This window comes from Anopheles nili, chromosome 3, assembly GCF_943737925.1.
Source record: "Anopheles nili chromosome 3, idAnoNiliSN_F5_01, whole genome shotgun sequence".
NCBI classification, from domain to species: domain Eukaryota; kingdom Metazoa; phylum Arthropoda; class Insecta; order Diptera; family Culicidae; genus Anopheles; species Anopheles nili.
In genome coordinates this window covers 15,331,933-15,350,879 of record NC_071292.1, presented here as the reverse complement: position 1 = coordinate 15,350,879, position 18,947 = coordinate 15,331,933, and the positions used below count along the sequence as shown (strand labels likewise).

At 48.1% G+C, this 18,947-nt stretch overlaps 2 protein-coding genes across 2 annotated transcripts; both read left to right on the top strand.

Moving 5' to 3' along the window:
• Positions 1-386: 386 nt before the first annotated feature.
• Positions 387-17,437, top strand: LOC128723771 (uncharacterized). The gene is made up of 22 exons (XM_053817537.1): positions 387-461; positions 524-787; positions 4,751-4,808; positions 4,892-5,051; positions 5,117-5,428; positions 5,500-5,651; positions 5,908-6,096; positions 6,195-6,294; positions 7,289-8,407; positions 9,930-10,214; positions 10,595-10,744; positions 11,157-11,310; positions 11,864-12,021; positions 12,331-12,454; positions 13,162-14,523; positions 15,707-15,772; positions 15,849-16,180; positions 16,248-16,452; positions 16,539-16,690; positions 16,755-16,866; positions 16,937-17,034; positions 17,100-17,437. The coding sequence occupies exons 2-22, from the start codon at positions 676-678 to the stop codon at positions 17,274-17,276; spliced, it is 5,577 nt and encodes a 1,858-aa protein (XP_053673512.1). The 5' UTR covers positions 387-461; positions 524-675; the 3' UTR covers positions 17,277-17,437.
• A 474-nt stretch (positions 17,438-17,911) lies between these two features.
• Positions 17,912-18,826, top strand: LOC128725712 (ankyrin repeat family A protein 2). Its single transcript, XM_053819478.1, has 3 exons — positions 17,912-17,943; positions 17,998-18,285; positions 18,347-18,826. The coding sequence occupies exons 1-3, from the start codon at positions 17,912-17,914 to the stop codon at positions 18,669-18,671; spliced, it is 645 nt and encodes a 214-aa protein (XP_053675453.1). The 3' UTR covers positions 18,672-18,826.
• Positions 18,827-18,947: the final 121 nt, after the last annotated feature.

The following is an 18,947-nucleotide window of genomic DNA, read 5'->3' as shown; positions in this document are numbered from 1 at the left end:
GTTTTTTTTTTCGCCCACTCATCGATCGATGGACACGGGAGTTGATAATTTAGCGGGCAATCCAGTAGGTCGAGGCGATGAAGGGTGTCCTATAGCAAGCAATGTTTTCCTCGCACTCTACAGGATGCGTGTACGCAACGAAACTGGACCACGATGGGCAAATCCGGTCAACGCCATCGAGCTCAGAACAAACACGGTGGCGCATTCACTAATATTGACAGCAGGAACCAATTTCCTCGTTTTTCCCCCCACTTCTCGGCGACCAATTAACAGGGGTGCACAATTTGTCCCGATTTACGATAGCCGTGCATAAATGAGACTGTTAAATTAAACGATTTACGAGGTATGCTATCCCACTCTCTCTGTTTCTTTTTCTGCCAGCAGATCCTGGCTGGTTCCTGCCGCGTTCCCATCGGAAAGCAATCGGATAGGGGCACTTTTGCGCCCATCGTAATTAGAAGGTAAACATTACCCGGTACCAGAAGCACTAGCTATTCGAAATTACGTTTACCTTTCACTGTAGCAGGATGTGCCTCGTGTGAGGAGCTGCACCCGTGTGAGGGGACGTGACTGAGCATCGTCGAGCAGGAACACGTGGCGCCGTGTTGGCAAACGTGCAAAAAAATATAAAAAAATATAAAAAAAACAACAACCAAAGGACGAAACGAAAGGGTCATGGCACCGTTGCCACCTCCAGTAGGGCCACCGGGTGGACGGGAACGGAATCACCACCATCACCATCGGCGAAGGGCCCACGGATTGTACTTCCATTCATCGCCACCGAAAGGTAAGTAAGACGATTCGCCACACTTTTAGCAAGGGTTTTCCCCATGGAGGTCACATTCGCTTGATGGAGACGCCTGGTGGTTGAGACACCCAGTGGTGGAGACGCCTGGTGTTTTATGCTTCGTCAGCATCGCGAACGCATTGGATTAAATTTTGCATCATCACACACGTTTTGAGGGCGCGCGAAAGCTGCGTGCAAAGTGATGGTAAAATGTCCTCTTTTGATGATCCTTTTTATATCAACAGAATTTCCCGCCCACGGGGTGATGAAATGTGTTCGATTTGAGGTCAAATCGATACCGATCGTAATTAACCAATTTTAAATGTCACCCCACTGTCTCCGGTGGAAAAACGAACACTTGTTGACTTGGGTGTCATGTTTATTACGATAACCTAGATACGCCTGCTGCATGTGCCAGCATTTGCAGGACACGTTTTCGATCGGTTAGCCGGTGACCGTTTCTCGGTACCGACGCCGGCGAATCGGTGAATTATTCAGCTGGTTCGAAAATAACACTTTACACGCTCCATGAGGCGTGAGGTGGGAAAAAAGCAGTAGACAACGAACAAAAAATCAACGGTGTTACTCACATACACGCGCGCCCTGCGTAAAGTGTGTCATTTCGGACCGAGGAATACGGAAGCGATACCGACCGGAAACAAATTACAGTGCCGTAGATAATGTACGAAATCCTCGTTCGTCATACATGGATCCGGTCGCAGAACATGGAAGCACGCTAACCGAAGCCAACCGATCGGGACAGACATTGTCCTGGGCCGTGCTGATGACCACATAGCCCACAAAGGAGCAAACGTGCGTTGTGTGGCGCTTCCCTCCCTGGACAATATTTCCAACGCCCCATGACTCAGACATGAACGGTACGGCTTTAATCATCCGCTGTCACGTCAACCTTCAGTGTCCACGCGGGTTGGCCTCGCATCGGCCAAAGATACCGCCATGTCAATCGCCGATTTTGAGGACATCGGTTTCCCATTCCCAGTGAGGTGAAGAACGGTCAGCTCGGTCTGCGGGTGTGTGTCAAGATGGCTCATCGACGCAACAACGCCGTCTAATAATGGCTCACCCCCAATTAGGTTTATTAGGCGTCCTTGGGATCAGATGAGACCCTGCCGTGCGTTCGAGGCTGTCATCTGAAAGACGGTTTGAGGACAAACTAGTTAAGTTTAGCCACACGCTCGCAACACTTATTTACGGAGAGGTAGAAAAACCTCCCATTTACCGTCATGGAATCAAGGATCGTTTGACCTTTCGTTGGAATTCCCAACCACCCCCAGGTGCTCTCTTGTCAATCATACGCAGGGAGGTTTTCCTTTGCAGCAACGTTAAAGGAAGCGAGCCTTTTGCCGATCCCAGCCTACCATGGTGTGGGGCATTCACTTCCGAAGGTCATCGAACGGGCGGTACGCATCCGCTTTTGAGTTCCCTTCAAAACTGTCATGGAAGTGACATTCGTTCACGATGGATTGCTCAATTACTTCGCTTCAGGTGTACTGCAAAAAAGGACCCCTTGCAAGACTCGTGATTCCTTGCTGCACATTCATCACCAGTGTTGCTTCTGATGGATTAATTCCACGTATAGACTCTCGCCCCCGACCGAGGTCTTTAGATGTCATTATCGTTGATGTACGCTCGGGAAAGTCCCGATTGCGTAATTTCTCAGACGGGACCTGTATCAAAGATTCATAAATGGCAAATTCACGTACCAATAGTAGTGTTCTGAATGGCAGGTCCGCTGGCTTTTCAGCCTGCGCAAGCCACTCTACGTAAACAACGATTTGCGTTCGACCTGCTTACTCGTACTTTGTTTAACGTTCCCATCGATCGATACCAATTTGGTGCGCCAGTTTGCGCTCTTATGTACCCGAGAATGCGCCTTTGGAGTCGTTAGGAGATAGTCTTTTCCGTGTCGTCCAAGACCAAGACTAGGGTCCATTATGCAGCCCGATAGACGTCCAGAAACCGTTCAAACAATGGCTAGTCAAATTGATTTTCAATTATGCCGTGCCTGCCCTGTTGATACAGAGCATCAATTTGATGTACTTTGTGTGCAGGAATGAGATTGCGCGAATAAACGACTGGAGTCAACCAGCGTCCAAGCGTCGAGACTCCGACAACGCGTATCCTGGTGCGATCTTGCTCCCAGAAAACAATTGCACGCGTCTACGATGGGGGGAGGCTCGAACACCTCGTCGGTACCGCACTTTAATGTTATCGATTCCCACGGACAACCTGCAGCGGCCCGTTCGGGTTTGGCGGGACCCGTTCCACCTTGAATTGCGCGTTCATTTTCCAGATGAACGCGCCCGTGGCACTATCCGCAGTCACGCTAAGTCACTTTATGGGCAGTTTTTTTTGTTTGTCTTTTTTTTCGCCTATATCCTGTCGCCATTACTCATCCTGGCTGAGGTCTCAGACTACGGTGGTGATGGAAGAGACAACAAAAAATGTAGAGCGAGAGAAACGAACAGGAAAAGGAGCAGCACCGAACAATCGAACACTAATCGAAGTGTTACCCCGTTGCTCGTGAGTGCTCGAAGTGTTAGCCGCGAGAGGGAAAGTAACTAACGAGCATTCCGAGGCATTGCCACCCGGAAACACACACGCATGCATACCCACACATGTGGCCACCTAGGGGGGATTGCAGACGAACCATATGCAACCACATCCTGACGGTGGGGTAGACAGGGAACACCAACAAAAAAAGGGCCTCAAAAAGACCCACGAATAAATTATATCTTTTGGGGGAAATCAATTTCCAATCTATCAACTCGCGTGCGTGTCTGCGGGGAGAAGGATGACGCTAGAGAGCAACCGACGTATCCTTACGCCTCTCACGTGTCCGTATAATAACGGTTGACGCCTCCATTTTAGCTTTTTTTCCTTTTTTTTGTTTCCCTACTCATTCTGTACCTTCACGCCATTACACGACGTTACACGCCCATGCTGGGTAGTGGCACGGCCCAGTCTAGTTCGGTCCGTTGGCGGTTCTTGACGTGGAACTTGAGCGTTTGCCACCACACCTTCGTCCTGGGCTGACAGTGAAAGTACACCTCTCAAAGTAAAACTCCTCCGACAGGGTCGGACATTTCGCAATCCAACAGCCGCAACGTCCCACGTGGGTCTTTATTCGATTCGAGCCCCTACCCCAAATCATCGATTGTGCCCAGCTGCTAGACACACGCGTAGGGCAAGAAGTTTTACTTTCCATCGGCTTGGCTAAGGTCCCGGGTATCGCGTTTTATGGGACGTCCCGGTCGTATGTGTCATATGTTTTCGGTTCTCATGACCCAGTTGGTAGAGGGCTAGAGGGCTTGTACTAGTTTCCCAGCACATCCAGTCAACGTAGGGCCACTCTCTTGACGGTGATGATTAAACAGCTCTCGAAGGACGTGGCAAGGATCCTGTAGAGCGGCTCATCCGATCGCCGACGGAAGTGCGCGCTGCACGCTGAAGGGTGTAGTGGTTTCATCGACACCGGAAAGTTGTCGGTGTTCAGTTCGGTTGGTGAATTATTGATAGCAAGGAAACGAGGACACGGGCAGTTGTGTATGCGCTTTAGTGGGGACGAGTACATGCGACGAATGATCCAGTGGCTCTAAGTAGGCAGTGCTAGGAAAAGTTTGAAAATTTGAACTCGCATACAAACAAACGGGTAAGATGTGAAGTCGATTCCTGGGGTTCAGCAGGTCCTGTCAGGTTTGATAGTAATTACCCCATTACACTAATAGACCTTTGAAAGGGTTTTACTTCATGTTTTGGTTTGTTTTGCAAGCGAGCTCGCTGGGAAATAATCTGGGAAAGAATCCTTTGTTTAATAACGTGTTAAAAAATTGCTTAAAAGTGGTGTATGTGAAACCACTTATTTTGAACATCCGGTTCACCATATCTCCCAATTAATATGAGTCTTTTGCTTCATTCTCCATCGTACGCTTCCGGCCGCAGTACTCCAAATGAACAACCACTTAGCGACGAAGGAAAACGATTACAGAAGCAGAGACGGTAATGACTCATCCCGATGACACAAACAGGGTGGCGTAAAACTGTTCCCTTCTCTTTTTTCTCCCCCAACCGGCCTGCGCGATCGATAGCGATCAAACCGTCAAGCATTCGAATATGGTTGCACCACAAGCAAATGTCCAAACTGGCGAAGGTCCTGTGGGCGGGTCAGGGTATGCGGCTGCGGACGGAAACCTCCCACCACCCTCGAATGAAGCGGTTCCTCGAATGCGTCCCGCACGTGATGGTAAAGCTGTCTGGTGTGTACGTCTTTTAACGACTGTTAAATGAACCATTTGGGCTATCCTGCAGGGCGTCATCAAGGACATCCATCAGGCCGTGATAGACAACGATCTGGACACGCTGAAGGAGAAAACGAGCCCACCAGCCCCGAGGGTCATTCTGACCAGCAAGGACGCGAATGGTTTGACGCCCCTGCACAAAGCCGCCGGGCTCGCACACACGCACATCGTCGAGTACATCCTATCCGTGTGGCCAAGCCTGTCATCGGACGAGGATCACACCGGCAAAACGCCACTACACTGGGCTGCTAGTGCGAAAAACAACGCGCGCAGTTTCAATCTGCTCGTGCAGGCTGGCGCTGACGAAACCGCCCTTGATGACGTAAGTGTGCCACCAAACTCGATGAAGGTCCTGACGTCACTAACGAGTATCCTTCGTGTCTCCCCACCTAGCGCCACAAACCGGCGGAGTATTACAAGAACAAACCGGCCGACATCGACCGATCGCTGCTGACCGTTATCCCGGAAGCACCCCGAATTTCCCAGCAAGGTTTTCCCGCCTACTTCGATTGGGCGATGTTCACGCTCCCGGACGACTCCGATGAGGTAGCGCACGGTGTGTGGCGTGCTTTTTTGACACTCATTTTCTTACCCAACAAACCAAACCAAACAAAACAAACAAAAAAACAACTCCCTCCCGAACGATCGCCCGAATGGGTTTCTTTTGGCGTGGAAAATTCTCCCCACAACCCACGCGGAGGGAGCCCGTTTTTTCGTGCTTGTTGCGTTTTCTTTTTTCGTTTTCTTGTTCTTCCACCCGTTCGTTTCATTCCACGGAAAAAAAACACCCCGCATCGCATGCTCGCAGGGCTCTCAGCCAACGCGAATGAAACCGTTTCTTTCGCAGCATAATCTCCTGGACGCGGATGCACCGGCGGGGGTGGCCACGGGTGGGGCGGGCGAGTCGGTCAGCAAGTCGAAATCCGTGCACAACCTCACGAACGGCGTGCTGACCGAGCTGGGCCAGGAACGGGCAGGCACCGGTGGCAGGTAGGCTCAACGCATTTGTCGCCCTTTGTTGTGTTGGGATTTATTTATTCGGAAAATTACTCCTTTTGTTTTTCTTCCCACGGGGTTGGGTTGAACAGCGAGCGAGAGGATGTGGCGGAAAAAAATGGCGAAAAGGATGTGCAACAAGCGGCAACGGATGGGGTGCACGATCGCGAGGATACACCGACGGTGGAACAGGTAACGAGGCCATGGTTCTCTCCAAAAAAACAAAATGCGTGCCCTCTTCATTTCCGGTTGGTTTGGATCGTTGCCGTTACGTTTTTCCTTTCCATTCTTCCCACTCGGCACCCGTCACGTATTTGCAGGTGAACGTATTCCGAAAGGATGTACGTATCCTTCGGTTATCGGCCGGGTCAAACAAATCGGTACAAAATTTCCCTTTTAATTTATCGATCCTGGAAAACAGAACTAGCACATGTGTGTGTGTGTGTGTCTCATGGTACGCACCTCAGCCGGAGTAAACAGCAATTAAAATCGCGTTACGTGGGCGCCGGTGGTTCAAATATTCATCGCGAATGTCATGCGGCCGTTCGCTGACAATCGGTTGTACAAATCGCTTGCCCTTCGAATGCTGAATGTAGCTTGTTTTGTTTTAACTAGAGCAAACCGCTCCAACCATTCCAATCGATAGCTGCCGGAAAGATTTTCTGGAATCGTGCAATATTTAGTGGACAGAGAAGCCGCGTTCCCGTGTGTCGTTCGAATTAAAATTCAATCTGCGTTCATGAGCGTTCTTGAAATCCGTTCGTTTAGTTCCGTGGACGTTTAGCGTCCATTGTCGTGTTAGAGTTGTTAGTAGACCGTTCTAGAAGTCGCCCTTCGGGACTGTACATTAGGCTGCAACGTCTGCAACAAACCGCCATGAAGCGACGATCGGAGATAAAACCAACCCAGTACTGGTTGCGGGAATGTAGTAAGCGTGTCCGTTGCACCCTGTTACAATAGTTTCTCTAGCTCATCATTCTAACTGTTTCTATCTCTCTATTTCTCTTTATCCCTTTTTTCCGTTCTTTCAACGCGTGCGTGTGTGTATTTTGTGTGCATTTGAGTGCGATCGTTGTTGCATTTGCATTTGTTTGCAAGCAAGCAAACAAATCAAACCTGTACATATTGGATTAAATGTCGGAATGGCTAGGAACAAACGATGTGTGTCAATCTGTCTACTCCACAGGACGAGACGGTAGTGGAGCATGGTACTAACACTCCAACAGCAGGAGACGGCACCGATGCACCGGACGTGTCGCACGAAACCGTCAACGGTGATAGCGTTTCACAGGATGCGCCTGTTACACCTCAAACGGATCCCGACGCTGGTTCCGTTGGGGACGTAGCAAACGAGGCTGATCGTTCGCTAACGCCCGTTTCGGCGGATGTCGAGGCGAGCAGGGTAGACAGTGGTGTAAGAGCTGATAGGGAAGCTGCGAGCCGAAATGTGTCCGCAAAAGAGCAGTCCATCGAACCGGATACAAAAGCCAGCAAGGACGAATTGGCAGATCCTTCAGCTGAGTCTCCAGGTCCGAATGAAGACGCAGAAGTGTCCAAGGACAGTCTAGAACAGGTCACTGCGAAAGATGAAGAAATCGACCAGGATAGTCTCGGAAAGGATCTGGAACCGGAAGAAGCCGAACGTGATTCGAATGCCGAGCGGACAGCGTCAGCTTTATCAGTTCCGACGTCCGGAAAGATTGGTTCTCAAGCACAGTCAAGAGCTGCCACAGGAAAGAGCATCAAATCGGTTGGGTCTGTTGCTCCGGAACAGGAACAAGGCGCGATAGAAAGTCAAACCAGTCGACAAGCCTCGGCAGCAGTTGTTCCGAATGGTGTAGAGGAAGCGAGACCGGATTCAAGGGCTACAAACGAAGCTCTTGAGCTCCAAGAAACGCTTGAACCATCAGACGACCGAGAGTCAGCAACATCTGCTAGCAGTGCAAGACAAAATGAGCGCAAATCAGGCTTTCGTACGCAACCAAGTTCGGCGAAGGAACCGGTAACACCTACCACACGTCCTCCGAGCCATGCTGACGTGGAAATGGATCCCATCTCACGGCAGGCTTCATCGACGGTGACGACGGGTCGTGCCTCGGGTAAATCGGTCGAGTCATCGGCCACAAATCGACGGGCTTCGATCGGATCTCGAAAATCCATGAAGTCGGCGAGTCTCGCGGCAACTGACAGCCAGGAACAAACTGACACGGGACCACGGCACGACGAGAATGATGATGATTCGGAAGGAAACGATGACTCAAATAATGCTGACGTGCAGATCGCTAGTTACCGTACGCCCGCAGAGGTATAGAAAATTTGTGTCATTTTTCCGCCATCGAACCACCCGTCGGGCGGTTCAGATGATGCGTTTGTATTTTGAAAGTGGCAACCCTTTTTTGGCCACGACTTTGTAAGACTAAGCAAGATCGTGTGGGTGAACTTTGGCCAGCGTCGATAGCAATCGTTGCTTGACGTACTGGTGATTTGAATCCCAAGCCTACTGGTGTCTTTGAATCTTTGTGATGTTATTGTCTTGAGTAAATGTGATAGAACTTAGCGGAACAAAAGCGAACAATCATACAAATCGACCAATGGAGAAACAAAAAATCTCCCGGCAAGCAATTACAGCTCCCGCCAATAGAAAACGGCTTCATCCAGAAAATCCAGCGCACCTTTCCACACCCACATCAAGTAGAGCATTCGTGCGTTTGGCGGCCATTTTGTATCGTTTAGTGGCATGTTACGTAGGGGCGTAAAGCAAACTCGTCCATTTCATCGGCATTCGGCTATCCTGGCTTAATTCAGAGCAAGTACAAGAAAACAAAGCAAATGAGGGATGGCATCTACAAACACCCTCTCAGATCAAACAATTCCAAAGCACCCGGTCCTCGTCCTGGCTTGTACCAATCGCAGTTCATTGTGTTCAGTTCGCAACCGTCCCTCGTATCGCAATAATGGTAGAACGTCTGTCCGAGAGTGTTGTGTATCCGTTGCCTTAAAACATGCCAGAGCACTTTCAGTAGGCTAGACAGCAGCTAAAGCATGAATGAATATCATAATCACCAGCTCACACCAAATGCGCTTTTTGATATCCCAAGTAGTATGTTTACTAGCATATTTAGTTTGTGTCCGTGTCATTTGTCCTCGTTGTGCAAAGAAGTAGTTGATCAGCAAGCCCTGTCCCGAAGGAGTCACAGAAGCTCTCAGGTGGGGAAAACCCACGCACAACCGAACAAAACCAAACAATGGCGCCTTGGGGACGTACTATCAATTGGACTTATTAGCAAACCACAGGACATTGTGATGTGAACGATCGATTTGAATCGTGTAGAAGGAGAGGGAGCGTCGAATGTTCGTTTAAAACCTTTCTCACCATTCTGTATTCGTGTTTGTTGTCGATGTTGGTTTTTCTCAAATATAGTACGAAGCATTTCATGTAACGTCTTGTTCTTGTTTTATTCTGTTCATTCGCTCGCGTTACGTCTAGTATAATCACAGCTCTGTACTCCTGTTTGGCTACTGTTCATTTGTTCGATTTTAATTTTGTCATTTCTGTGGAATGATTTTGCGTTACGATACGTTTTCCGTTTCCAACATTGTGCGCCTCACTGCGGGTTTCTTCTCTCCCTCAGTGATCGTTGGAGGGTGATCTGGAGAGATCGACTCTATTCGACTTCACGCCTGCCTGGTCGAATTACTAATGTGGATGGTGTTGCTCTGTTTTTACTTTCATTTGCAATGTTTGTGGTGTTCGTTCACTGTCCTTGAGGAGCAAATTTTTTGTGCGTGCGCATCGTCAATCTCCGTGCGAATCCGCCGTTAATCAGCAAACACCGTCAGCACGGAAGAAACGGTCACCAGACCCAACCGAGGACGAGCAACCGAAGCTGACACCAGTGAACGAACCAGATGGAGAACCATCCGGAGATGGAACACCAGCAGAATCGGATCCGCCAGACCAACAGCCGGTGGAATCCTTGCCGGTTGACGAGCCCACACCGGAACCATCCAATCAGGTGCTGGAAATTGAAGGCACGGTGGAAGGCGAACCGGATCAGGGTCAACTGCAGTCACAAAACCAGGCACCCGTGCAGCTCGAAGAACCTCCTAATGTAATGCATTACTTCTTGACGTTCGGTAGCGCGTTGTGTCTCCTTAATGTGTCGTGTTATGTGTAGCAATTCCGTGTCTTGTGAGCTAGAAACTCCTCGGCAAAGTAGTCTAGTACAGAAACACCTTGCATGCTTACCGTGGTTCCGTAGAGTGTTACGTCCTCAAATCGCATGCTTTGTGTTCCCAAATTCCCTCACAAACACTTGGTTTATTTGGTTTTCGAACTTTGCACCAAAGTGATCCCCAAGCACTCCGTTTGTTGTCCACATGGTTTCGATCGTTACAAACCGATGTTCTAGCGTACAAACAGCGCTCCATTGTCAATGTTTTTTAACGTGCGATCTTCCTACTTCTCGCTTTCTTCTGACTCTCCTTTCAGATGCAACAAACGGTGCAGGATGCGATTGATAGCGCTGACTTGGAGCAGCTGGCCACTATCGTGCTGAACGGTGAAGGAAAACAACTCATTGGACGAAAATCCGGCCAATCGGAAATACAAGCGTTTCTAGACAACGTTCCAGCGTACATGGTAAGTTGCTCCAAGTGCAAGCTCATTCAATTGGTACTAATGGAATAGATTTCGCAAGCAGTGTTCTAAAAGCTAACGAGCGCGTTCATTTTTCTACATGAGAAAAACATTTTCTATTGCGTCACAAAAACATATTTTTTTGAAAAGAGAGATACTACAAAAAGAGATAACTACGCTTTTGTGTTAAGATGGTATCAGAACAATTTAACCATCTGCCGCGATGGGGATCTGAGGCTCCTTGATAGCTCTCTTTCTCTCTCTCCCTCTCTCTTTCTCGAGAGATCCTACAAATGCGTGATTTCCTCCAGGCTTGATGGATATTTAATTTGTCTCACCTCATTAGCTACCACTCGCATGTCCTTTTTGTTAACCAACAATTCGCTCTCTCTTTTTTCTTCTTTCTTCCTCGAAGGCTAAAATTCGACGAGTACACCTGGCGGCACGCGAGGGAAGCCTGCGTGATTTACAATCGGCCCTAGACAGACGCAAATTCGCCACGGCAAAGGACGAAATTTCCCCGCACGGTGCAACACCCCTACACGTGGCGACGGTGTTCGGGCACGCAGGTAATCGAAACAATCGAAAAATTCCACCCAACTTGAATTTGAGGTTAGAACAATGTCGTCCTTTTTTGTGCGGAATAATGAGTGTCCCCCTACGCGTCGATTGTTCAACAACAGGAGGGAGACACAGTCCCTTTACAAGGCACCATCATGCCCCCTTTGCGGTGATGAGTCCGTTCGATTGTTTATCGATTTGTATGCCTCCGCGATTCCGTTGACAACGCAACACTCGTTTTCACGCGATGCATACCAAATGAGAACACTGAAGGACGCACGAAACACGTTAGCGTGTCGTTAGTCCGTCCGTCCGTGCCATAATTGTATGTCCCATCCCATCGAGCCTGAGTATCCTTCCGGAACGGGCGAACCACAAGAAGCTAGAGCCTTCATTTGTGACAGCTTGCTCAACTAACTCGGATGGCGCATCGGGAGGCTGACTATCCGGTTGAACTTCCCGTCGATATTAATGGTCCGGGAGCTACGGTTTCGTGCCTTTAAAGGACCTCACAGAGTACACGCCAATAGCGTAACTACAAATCGTATTCTCCCATTGCAGGAATCGTGCGCTACCTTGCGGGTCGCTTCCCAGAGACACTCGGTGCCATTGATGACGATGGCAGGACTCCCCTGCATTATGCGGCAACCCTGAAGGATAACGGCCACTTCTACAATCTGCTGACGCACCTTGGCGCCAACCCAAAGGTGGAGGATAACGTAAGTTGGACACACGTTTGCGATTCGCGTGAATGATGCATGATGCCACCCGTGCGAGGTGGACTTGATCGTCCGTAAAGGGACGGTCACATGGAAATGGAACGTCCATCCCTGTCCATCACTTTCCGAGAGCGTACAGCCGGAGGTGGGCTCGAGTAGAATGTTTTTAAATTGAAACCATGAAATATGCATCCACACACGGCGTAAAACTCCACCACTCGAATGCATCAAACGATCGATTCGAACCCGCCTGTGGGTGGCTTTGCAGGCACTGTCTAACGCAATTCACCTTCATTCCGTTTCGACCAGCTCAACCGCTCGGCCGAGTATTATCTGGGTCACGTGCAATCGCAGGGTGTGCTGTCCCATCGGCAACTGTTGCGCGATTATGGTGCCAAGGAAGAACTCGCCGATGAGATGCTGAACGATCAAGGTAGGTTCGGGTTTCGGGTGGTCCAATGGGTCCACCTGACGAGCTGTTAAACCGCGATATTTGCCGTCGTTTAGTGTTTTCTTGTTTTGTTATCGTTTATTTTATTTCTCTCCAAAAAATTGAGCCACCATTGCCCCCGTACAGTGTGTCCTTTAAGAGGTCCTTTTTAATTTCCACGGGTTCGTGCCATTCGAGACTTGGGCGTATTTCACGCTCTGAAATGTGTGCAATGGCGTTAAGACATTAATACAATTTTTGAACTACATTAATAAGACTCTAATCGTTAACCAGTAGAGCGTCAAAATGGCGGTGGCATGGTTGGTTTTATTCTGTATGCGTTTTAAAAACTGCTCTTTTGCACCGTATTGCGCAACGTCACGCAGCAACACGATCGGCGGTAGAATGGTCCGATACGATGGTTTTGCTTTTTGAACATTCACATCATTTCACGTTTCTCCATTACAACCTCCATTCAACTGTAGCTGTATTACGCTCTGGAGGGAAAAGCGGCAACAGATTTTTGCTTCTAGGTGGTGGAAGGTTTTCTCGTTCTCTGGGAAAGTGAACAACCGTACCGAGTGTACGTTCGGGTGTTGATGTTATACAAATTTACCTAATCATTTCGAATTCGTATAAGAATCTAGTTGATATAAAATTTCCAATCGAAACGCTCCTTTTCACTACACTTCGACCACCGGATGGAGCAGTTCCGGATGACCAGCACAGTGCCCGTCGACCGTTGGACGACGTCGACACGTTAACGACACTCGAGCGGTGCTTCAAGATCATCCACGAACCGATCGACGATCTGGTGCGATCGGTGGGACTACCCACCAACAGCGTACCGGGCAGTGCGTCCTCTCTGCGCATCCTGATCACCTCCTATCTGGCGCGGTTTCTCAAGCGCAGCGTCTTCGATAAGGTGAAGAAACGCCAAACTCGGCTGGACCACAATCTGTTCGACGTTATCTGGCCGGCGATGAAGAAGGCAACGAAGGAGAAACGCCTCGACGAGGATCTAAACGTTGGGCTTGTCATACCGGACTACGACGTGTTCGTGGTGTTCCAAGAGTTTCTGGTGCCGCTGATCAAAGACATGCACTGTATGGAGTTGACGCAACCGTTCATGCCTCATCCACCGATGCAGTACTTCCCGAGGTACGTGATGCAAACTCGTGAAGTGGAACAACCCGTGGAACCAGGCACAAATGGTAATGTACTGCGAGAGAATCCTGATGGCGTGCAGCTGAACCTGGACACTTCGGGTAAATTCATCACCGGATGTGTTCTTGAGTGCGCTCGAAATCTGGAGGCGTACGAGTTCCCGCTTAATCTCGGAATCGCGCAGCTGGAACAAGTCGAACGACTCATCACCGCCCGGGTGCTTTCGATGGAGTTCGTGCGCGCGATCGGAGAGACAGAACTAGGCACGTACTACAGCATGAACGAGATCCTGGAGAATCCCTCCGAAATCCGGACGGTGTTGGCAACGGCTGGGCTGCTAATACCGCTGCTTGATCACACCGATCCGTACCAGACGGCTGAATCGATCGCCATAAACGGGCGTTTCTGGCCGTACGGACGTGGCGTGTACGTCAGCCACGATGGCGGACTAGTCGTGTGGGTTAACGCGCAGGATCACTTCCGGTTGGTGTGCTGCACCGAGAGCAAAGATCCTGCCTGCATCGGAGCAGCCTACTCGAAAGTTGGCCGTGCCATGCACTACCTCGAATCGTGGCTCTCGTTTAAACACAGCTACTTCCTCGGGTACCTAGTGTCACGACCGTCCTTCCTCGGTACCGGACTCAAAATCACCCTCACGCTCGTGCTGCCCCATCTGCGCAAGGAGAAGGAAAACTTGCGCCACCTGTGCGTCGTCCGGGGGTTGTACCTACTAACCGACGAGGAACTTCCGTCAGTGCGGATGTGCAACATGCGCAGCCTGGCCCAAACCGAGTGGCAGCTGTTTCAGGACTTTTGCGGTGCCATCACGAACGTGGTCGCGCTCGAGAAGGAGCTGTCGATGTCGAACTCGCTGCACATCGCCGCCACGCTGTTGCGCATATTTCGTAAGAAGAAGCATAGCCTCGGAACGGAAAGTCCAGCGCCGCTGCACTGATCGTCCGGCCTTCCCGAGAAGCTGGCAAACGGACGCACGTGGAAAACGGCCTCCGCGCATACCGACAGCGTGGCCGACCTAGCGTGGGATCAGCAGTTTGCATTCATTCGTTGGCATTTATTTGTTTGCGCAGCTAGTGCGCCTTTGGTACGCGATCGGACGCTGGTGTAGAGCCATTGTGGCTAGTGCATTTCTTTGCCGGTAGTGGTCGCTAATGTAGCTTTAAGCAGTGAACTTACGCGGGACCAACTTGTGCGGTTCTTAGCATACACGGTAGTAAACGCGCTAGTAGATGCGTACAGGCAGACAGCGCAAGAAAGAAGGAGAGACAGGGAGTTTGAAAAAAAAAAACAAAAATCAAAGTAGAAAGAATGTGACAAAGAGCGAGCCAGACCGGGCAAGGATGCAGAAAGGAAACCGATGGAGAGACGATCCACCTCGGGTTAGTAGAGTATGCTGGTTGCGATGATTTGTTAGTCCTTTTTGTTTGTGCCTCCTCTCTGTTCCTAAAACTTCTGCCTAACATTTGGTGTGCCCCACGTGTGCGATCTTTGTGATGTTCTTTCGATGGAGCTGTGTGTCTACGCCGAGAGTTCACTCTGACCAAACCGCTCATCATGTGCCGGTGTAGCATGATAAAAAAAATGGCGCTCGTGTTTTTTTTTTCGTTCCTCACTACTCTCCTACTCCTTCTTTCTTCTGCCTGTCTCTCCATACGTCTCGTTTCACTGTAAGTTCGCCTGCATCGCTGTAATTATAACCGCAATAACTTTTGGCTTGCATACTGACGATCGTTTTGCCGCTAGTCCTCAACAGTGTACTGCGTTACTGCGGCTAACATCCCTAACTGCATAGCCGTTATTATTAGTGTGTTTGATAGGACGAGGATCATGCATGACAATCCTTCCAAACTCGTGTAAGAAAACACACATCATCAATTGCATTTGTTTGGTTTTGATTTGCATAGTTTCGTTACCGTTGCACCACTAGCGCTAGCAAGACACCTAGTTTGGCTTCTGCATCTGTATGATATGGACAAATTAGATCCCTTTGTATGGAAGTCATATGTTGTGCTACTCACTTCCTTAGGTGACTAGCCATTGCTGAACATTTTTATCTCATTCACATTCCAGAGCTGGGTGAACAACAGGTCGAGATACCTTTATTCCGCACCGAGGAAGGTCGTTATCTCGCCACGTGTGAGTATAATTAACGTGTAATGCACTCCAACCAACCAGCCACAGGATCAAGACACACGACACTTTTTTCACACAGCTCTCGGAGATCCGCTGATCAAGGGCTTAACGGAGGTAGCGAACAAGCGGCCACCGGATCCAATAACGTATCTGGCAAATTATTTGTTTAACTTTGCCAATCAAAAAACGAAACCCAGTCGTAAGGAGTCATCAGAAAACGACTCCAATAACAACTTCATCGAAGGTTCTGTAAACCAACCGGCCGAAAAGGAGCTCGAAAGCTCGGGAAAGCAAACGCCTGCCAACATAGCGGCCACGGTGCAACCGACGATGGAACCGATAGCAGTCAAGGATGAAAGTCAACCGTCACCTGACGAGCCGGATTTGATACCAGCTCCTTCGGATGATCGGGTATGATCAACGAATAAAGATCAAGCGATAGAAAATGGGTGGAATTTCAAATGGCACTTATTTGCAGGACGAACACGGACAGAGTATGCTTCATTTTGCGTGTGCCCGATCACACGGCAGGAATGCGCTCATCCAGCTGATCGAGGAGTCCGGTACAAATATTACGTACCGCGACGAGCTGTACCGTACGGCCAGGGATGTTGCTTTACAAGCAACGCAGCCAGACAACGCCAAAGAAATTGATCGCTATATTATCGGATTGGTTGCTAAAGGTACGAAAGCCAGAAAGTTTACTCCACGCCATAGTATAGTTTCACCAGTACAGTGTCTGTTTCTTCTGCTTTTGAAATTCCAACAGGTGATCTTGAGGCGTTGAACGGAATGCTCCTGGAAGGATACGATCACATTGTGGACGTTGTTGCTCCCGACGGTACCCCCATTGAGCAGGTGGCGAGTTCTCGCGGTCATCAGGATATCGTTCGGTTTTTGGAAGAAGTTCGTGCTTTTGAGGTATTTTTTCATCTGGGACGTACAAAGGTAAAAACAAAGTTTACAAAGTTCTCGTTGTCTTCAGGAAAATCGGGAAAATCTGATCAGTGCCATAAGACAGAAACAATTCGAAGCGGTTGTTAATCTGTCTAAATTACCAGACGGCGCAAAACTTGTTCGTGCGAAGAATTACTATGGTATATAAAACATTTCAAAGCACATTAAGCGTTCTGTACAGTGAACTTTTCTCTTTCTTCTTCTCTGAAGGCCGTTGCTCACTGCACATCGCCATTCTCATGGAAAATGAAGATATTGTCGACTATCTGGCATACAATTTTAAAGGAGCGTTGAAAATTGGTGACAACGTGAGCTCAAAGCATATTAGATTGTTCAGTTGATTTATATAATAATCGCTTTTCCCAATTTACAGTTAGATCGCACTCCTTTGCATTATGCCATGGGAGTCAGCAACGTGGAGGCTCTTAGTCGCATTTTGATTAAAAATGGCGCTAAACGAGTAGTGAAGGATCTAAAAGGACGACAGCCGAGCTACTATTTCATGAATAAGGCTGACATATTGCGTTTACAGGAAGAAGAAAAGGAATAAGCTGGTATAGTTACAAACGCAATCTGAGAGATACTAATGATTTAACGTCTCGGCCCCATCGATCATCGTTGCTGGATCAATATTTATGGTACATAAATTCAATCTGCAAAATGTTATTTGAATGTTTTGTGATAGCGTTATAATTGTGATAGTGGTGGCATTCACAGAAATAAAACTAGTTTAGTAATTGCATGTTAACTACATCAATGAATATTTGTATTAAAAAAAATAGAAACAGCTTATATCGGTCTCCTTTAGTATGATTTCTGAATGTTTTTCTTAATACCATTCGTTATGCTATATCACAGTGTTGCAACATTGAACTAATTAATTAAAATTTGTAAAACCTGACTCCAAAGGCAAACGGTTACGATTTTGACGACGTAAAAATTTAAAATACGATCGCACATGTCTGACATTTGAAACGCCAAAGAGAGCGTTTCATTTACTTGGGTTAGATATTTGTTTGCGAATGTTTTTGTTCAACTTTCGTACGGATGAGAAGTGTCCTACAAATTCTTACATGAAAAAAGTGCTTTTAATATTTGCAGCAAAGTGAACAGTCTAACCATAAACTACATAACCACGTGATTTTGTCTGATTCCGACCTCCAACGGTGGAGAAGATTTATCACCATGAGTTCGTCACCGAATTCGGATGAGGATAGGTAAATTGTTCCAAGTACCTCTAGTGGACATAATTCCATTAGTTCTCTTTTCAGAAAAATGGATTTTAACCCTCTGTTGCTGGCGAGTGGAAAAAGAAAAAGTGCATTTTTACCTTATAAACCATCCAATACTGTGCTAACTAATTTGCAACGTGGAAATACCGAAGCAAACATTCCTAGTGAAATATGTCTCAACTTTCATGAGAAGACCGGTCAGGGAGAAATTACCGAAGAACAGGTAAAAGCCGAGCAGATGGTTGATGTTACCGATTCTAGCCAATTCACGCCTCTCCATTGGGCGTGTTACTACGGGCAGTTAGCTGCGGTTACCATTCTTGTTAAGTATGTAAAAACACATCAGCCTGGGAGCTCACCATTGCACTACATTGTTTCTATTTATTAGATGCGGAGCTGATGTGAACAAACTCGCAATCGATATGATCTCTCCGTTGTTATTGGCTGGTGCAGGTGGTCACAATGAGATCGTTAGGCTCCTGGTAGACAATGGTGCCGCAATAAATCATATGGACATTGTGGGCAATACGGCTCTTATGTACGCGGCAGCCGGGAATCACCCTCATACCTGCAACGAGCTGCTTAACTCGGGAGTCAACTTCACAGAAACTAATGAAGATGGTGAGTCGGCCTACTCCCTTGCGGTGAAAAACAATGCTAATTTAGCACAAGCTGTATTAGAGAACCACATAACAGCATTGTTAATGACGTGATAAAAATTGTTGTTTTGTATCGAGAAAAAATGTAGAAATTATTGTGATAATCACCGTACCACAGAACCGTTTATATTAAAGCCTAGCTTTTCATGTATATTTAGCAAAAAAGTAGTGATATTTTATCGATAAAATAAATTTTATATTAGGTTTAATATAAAACCTGTCGCTTATTACATTACCCTGCACTGTAAAGGTAAAGCCTTTTTAACAACAATAGTGCCGGTTGTCACAACGTATGTTTTCCCAAGTTGGCAGGGCTGTCATGAAAAGATA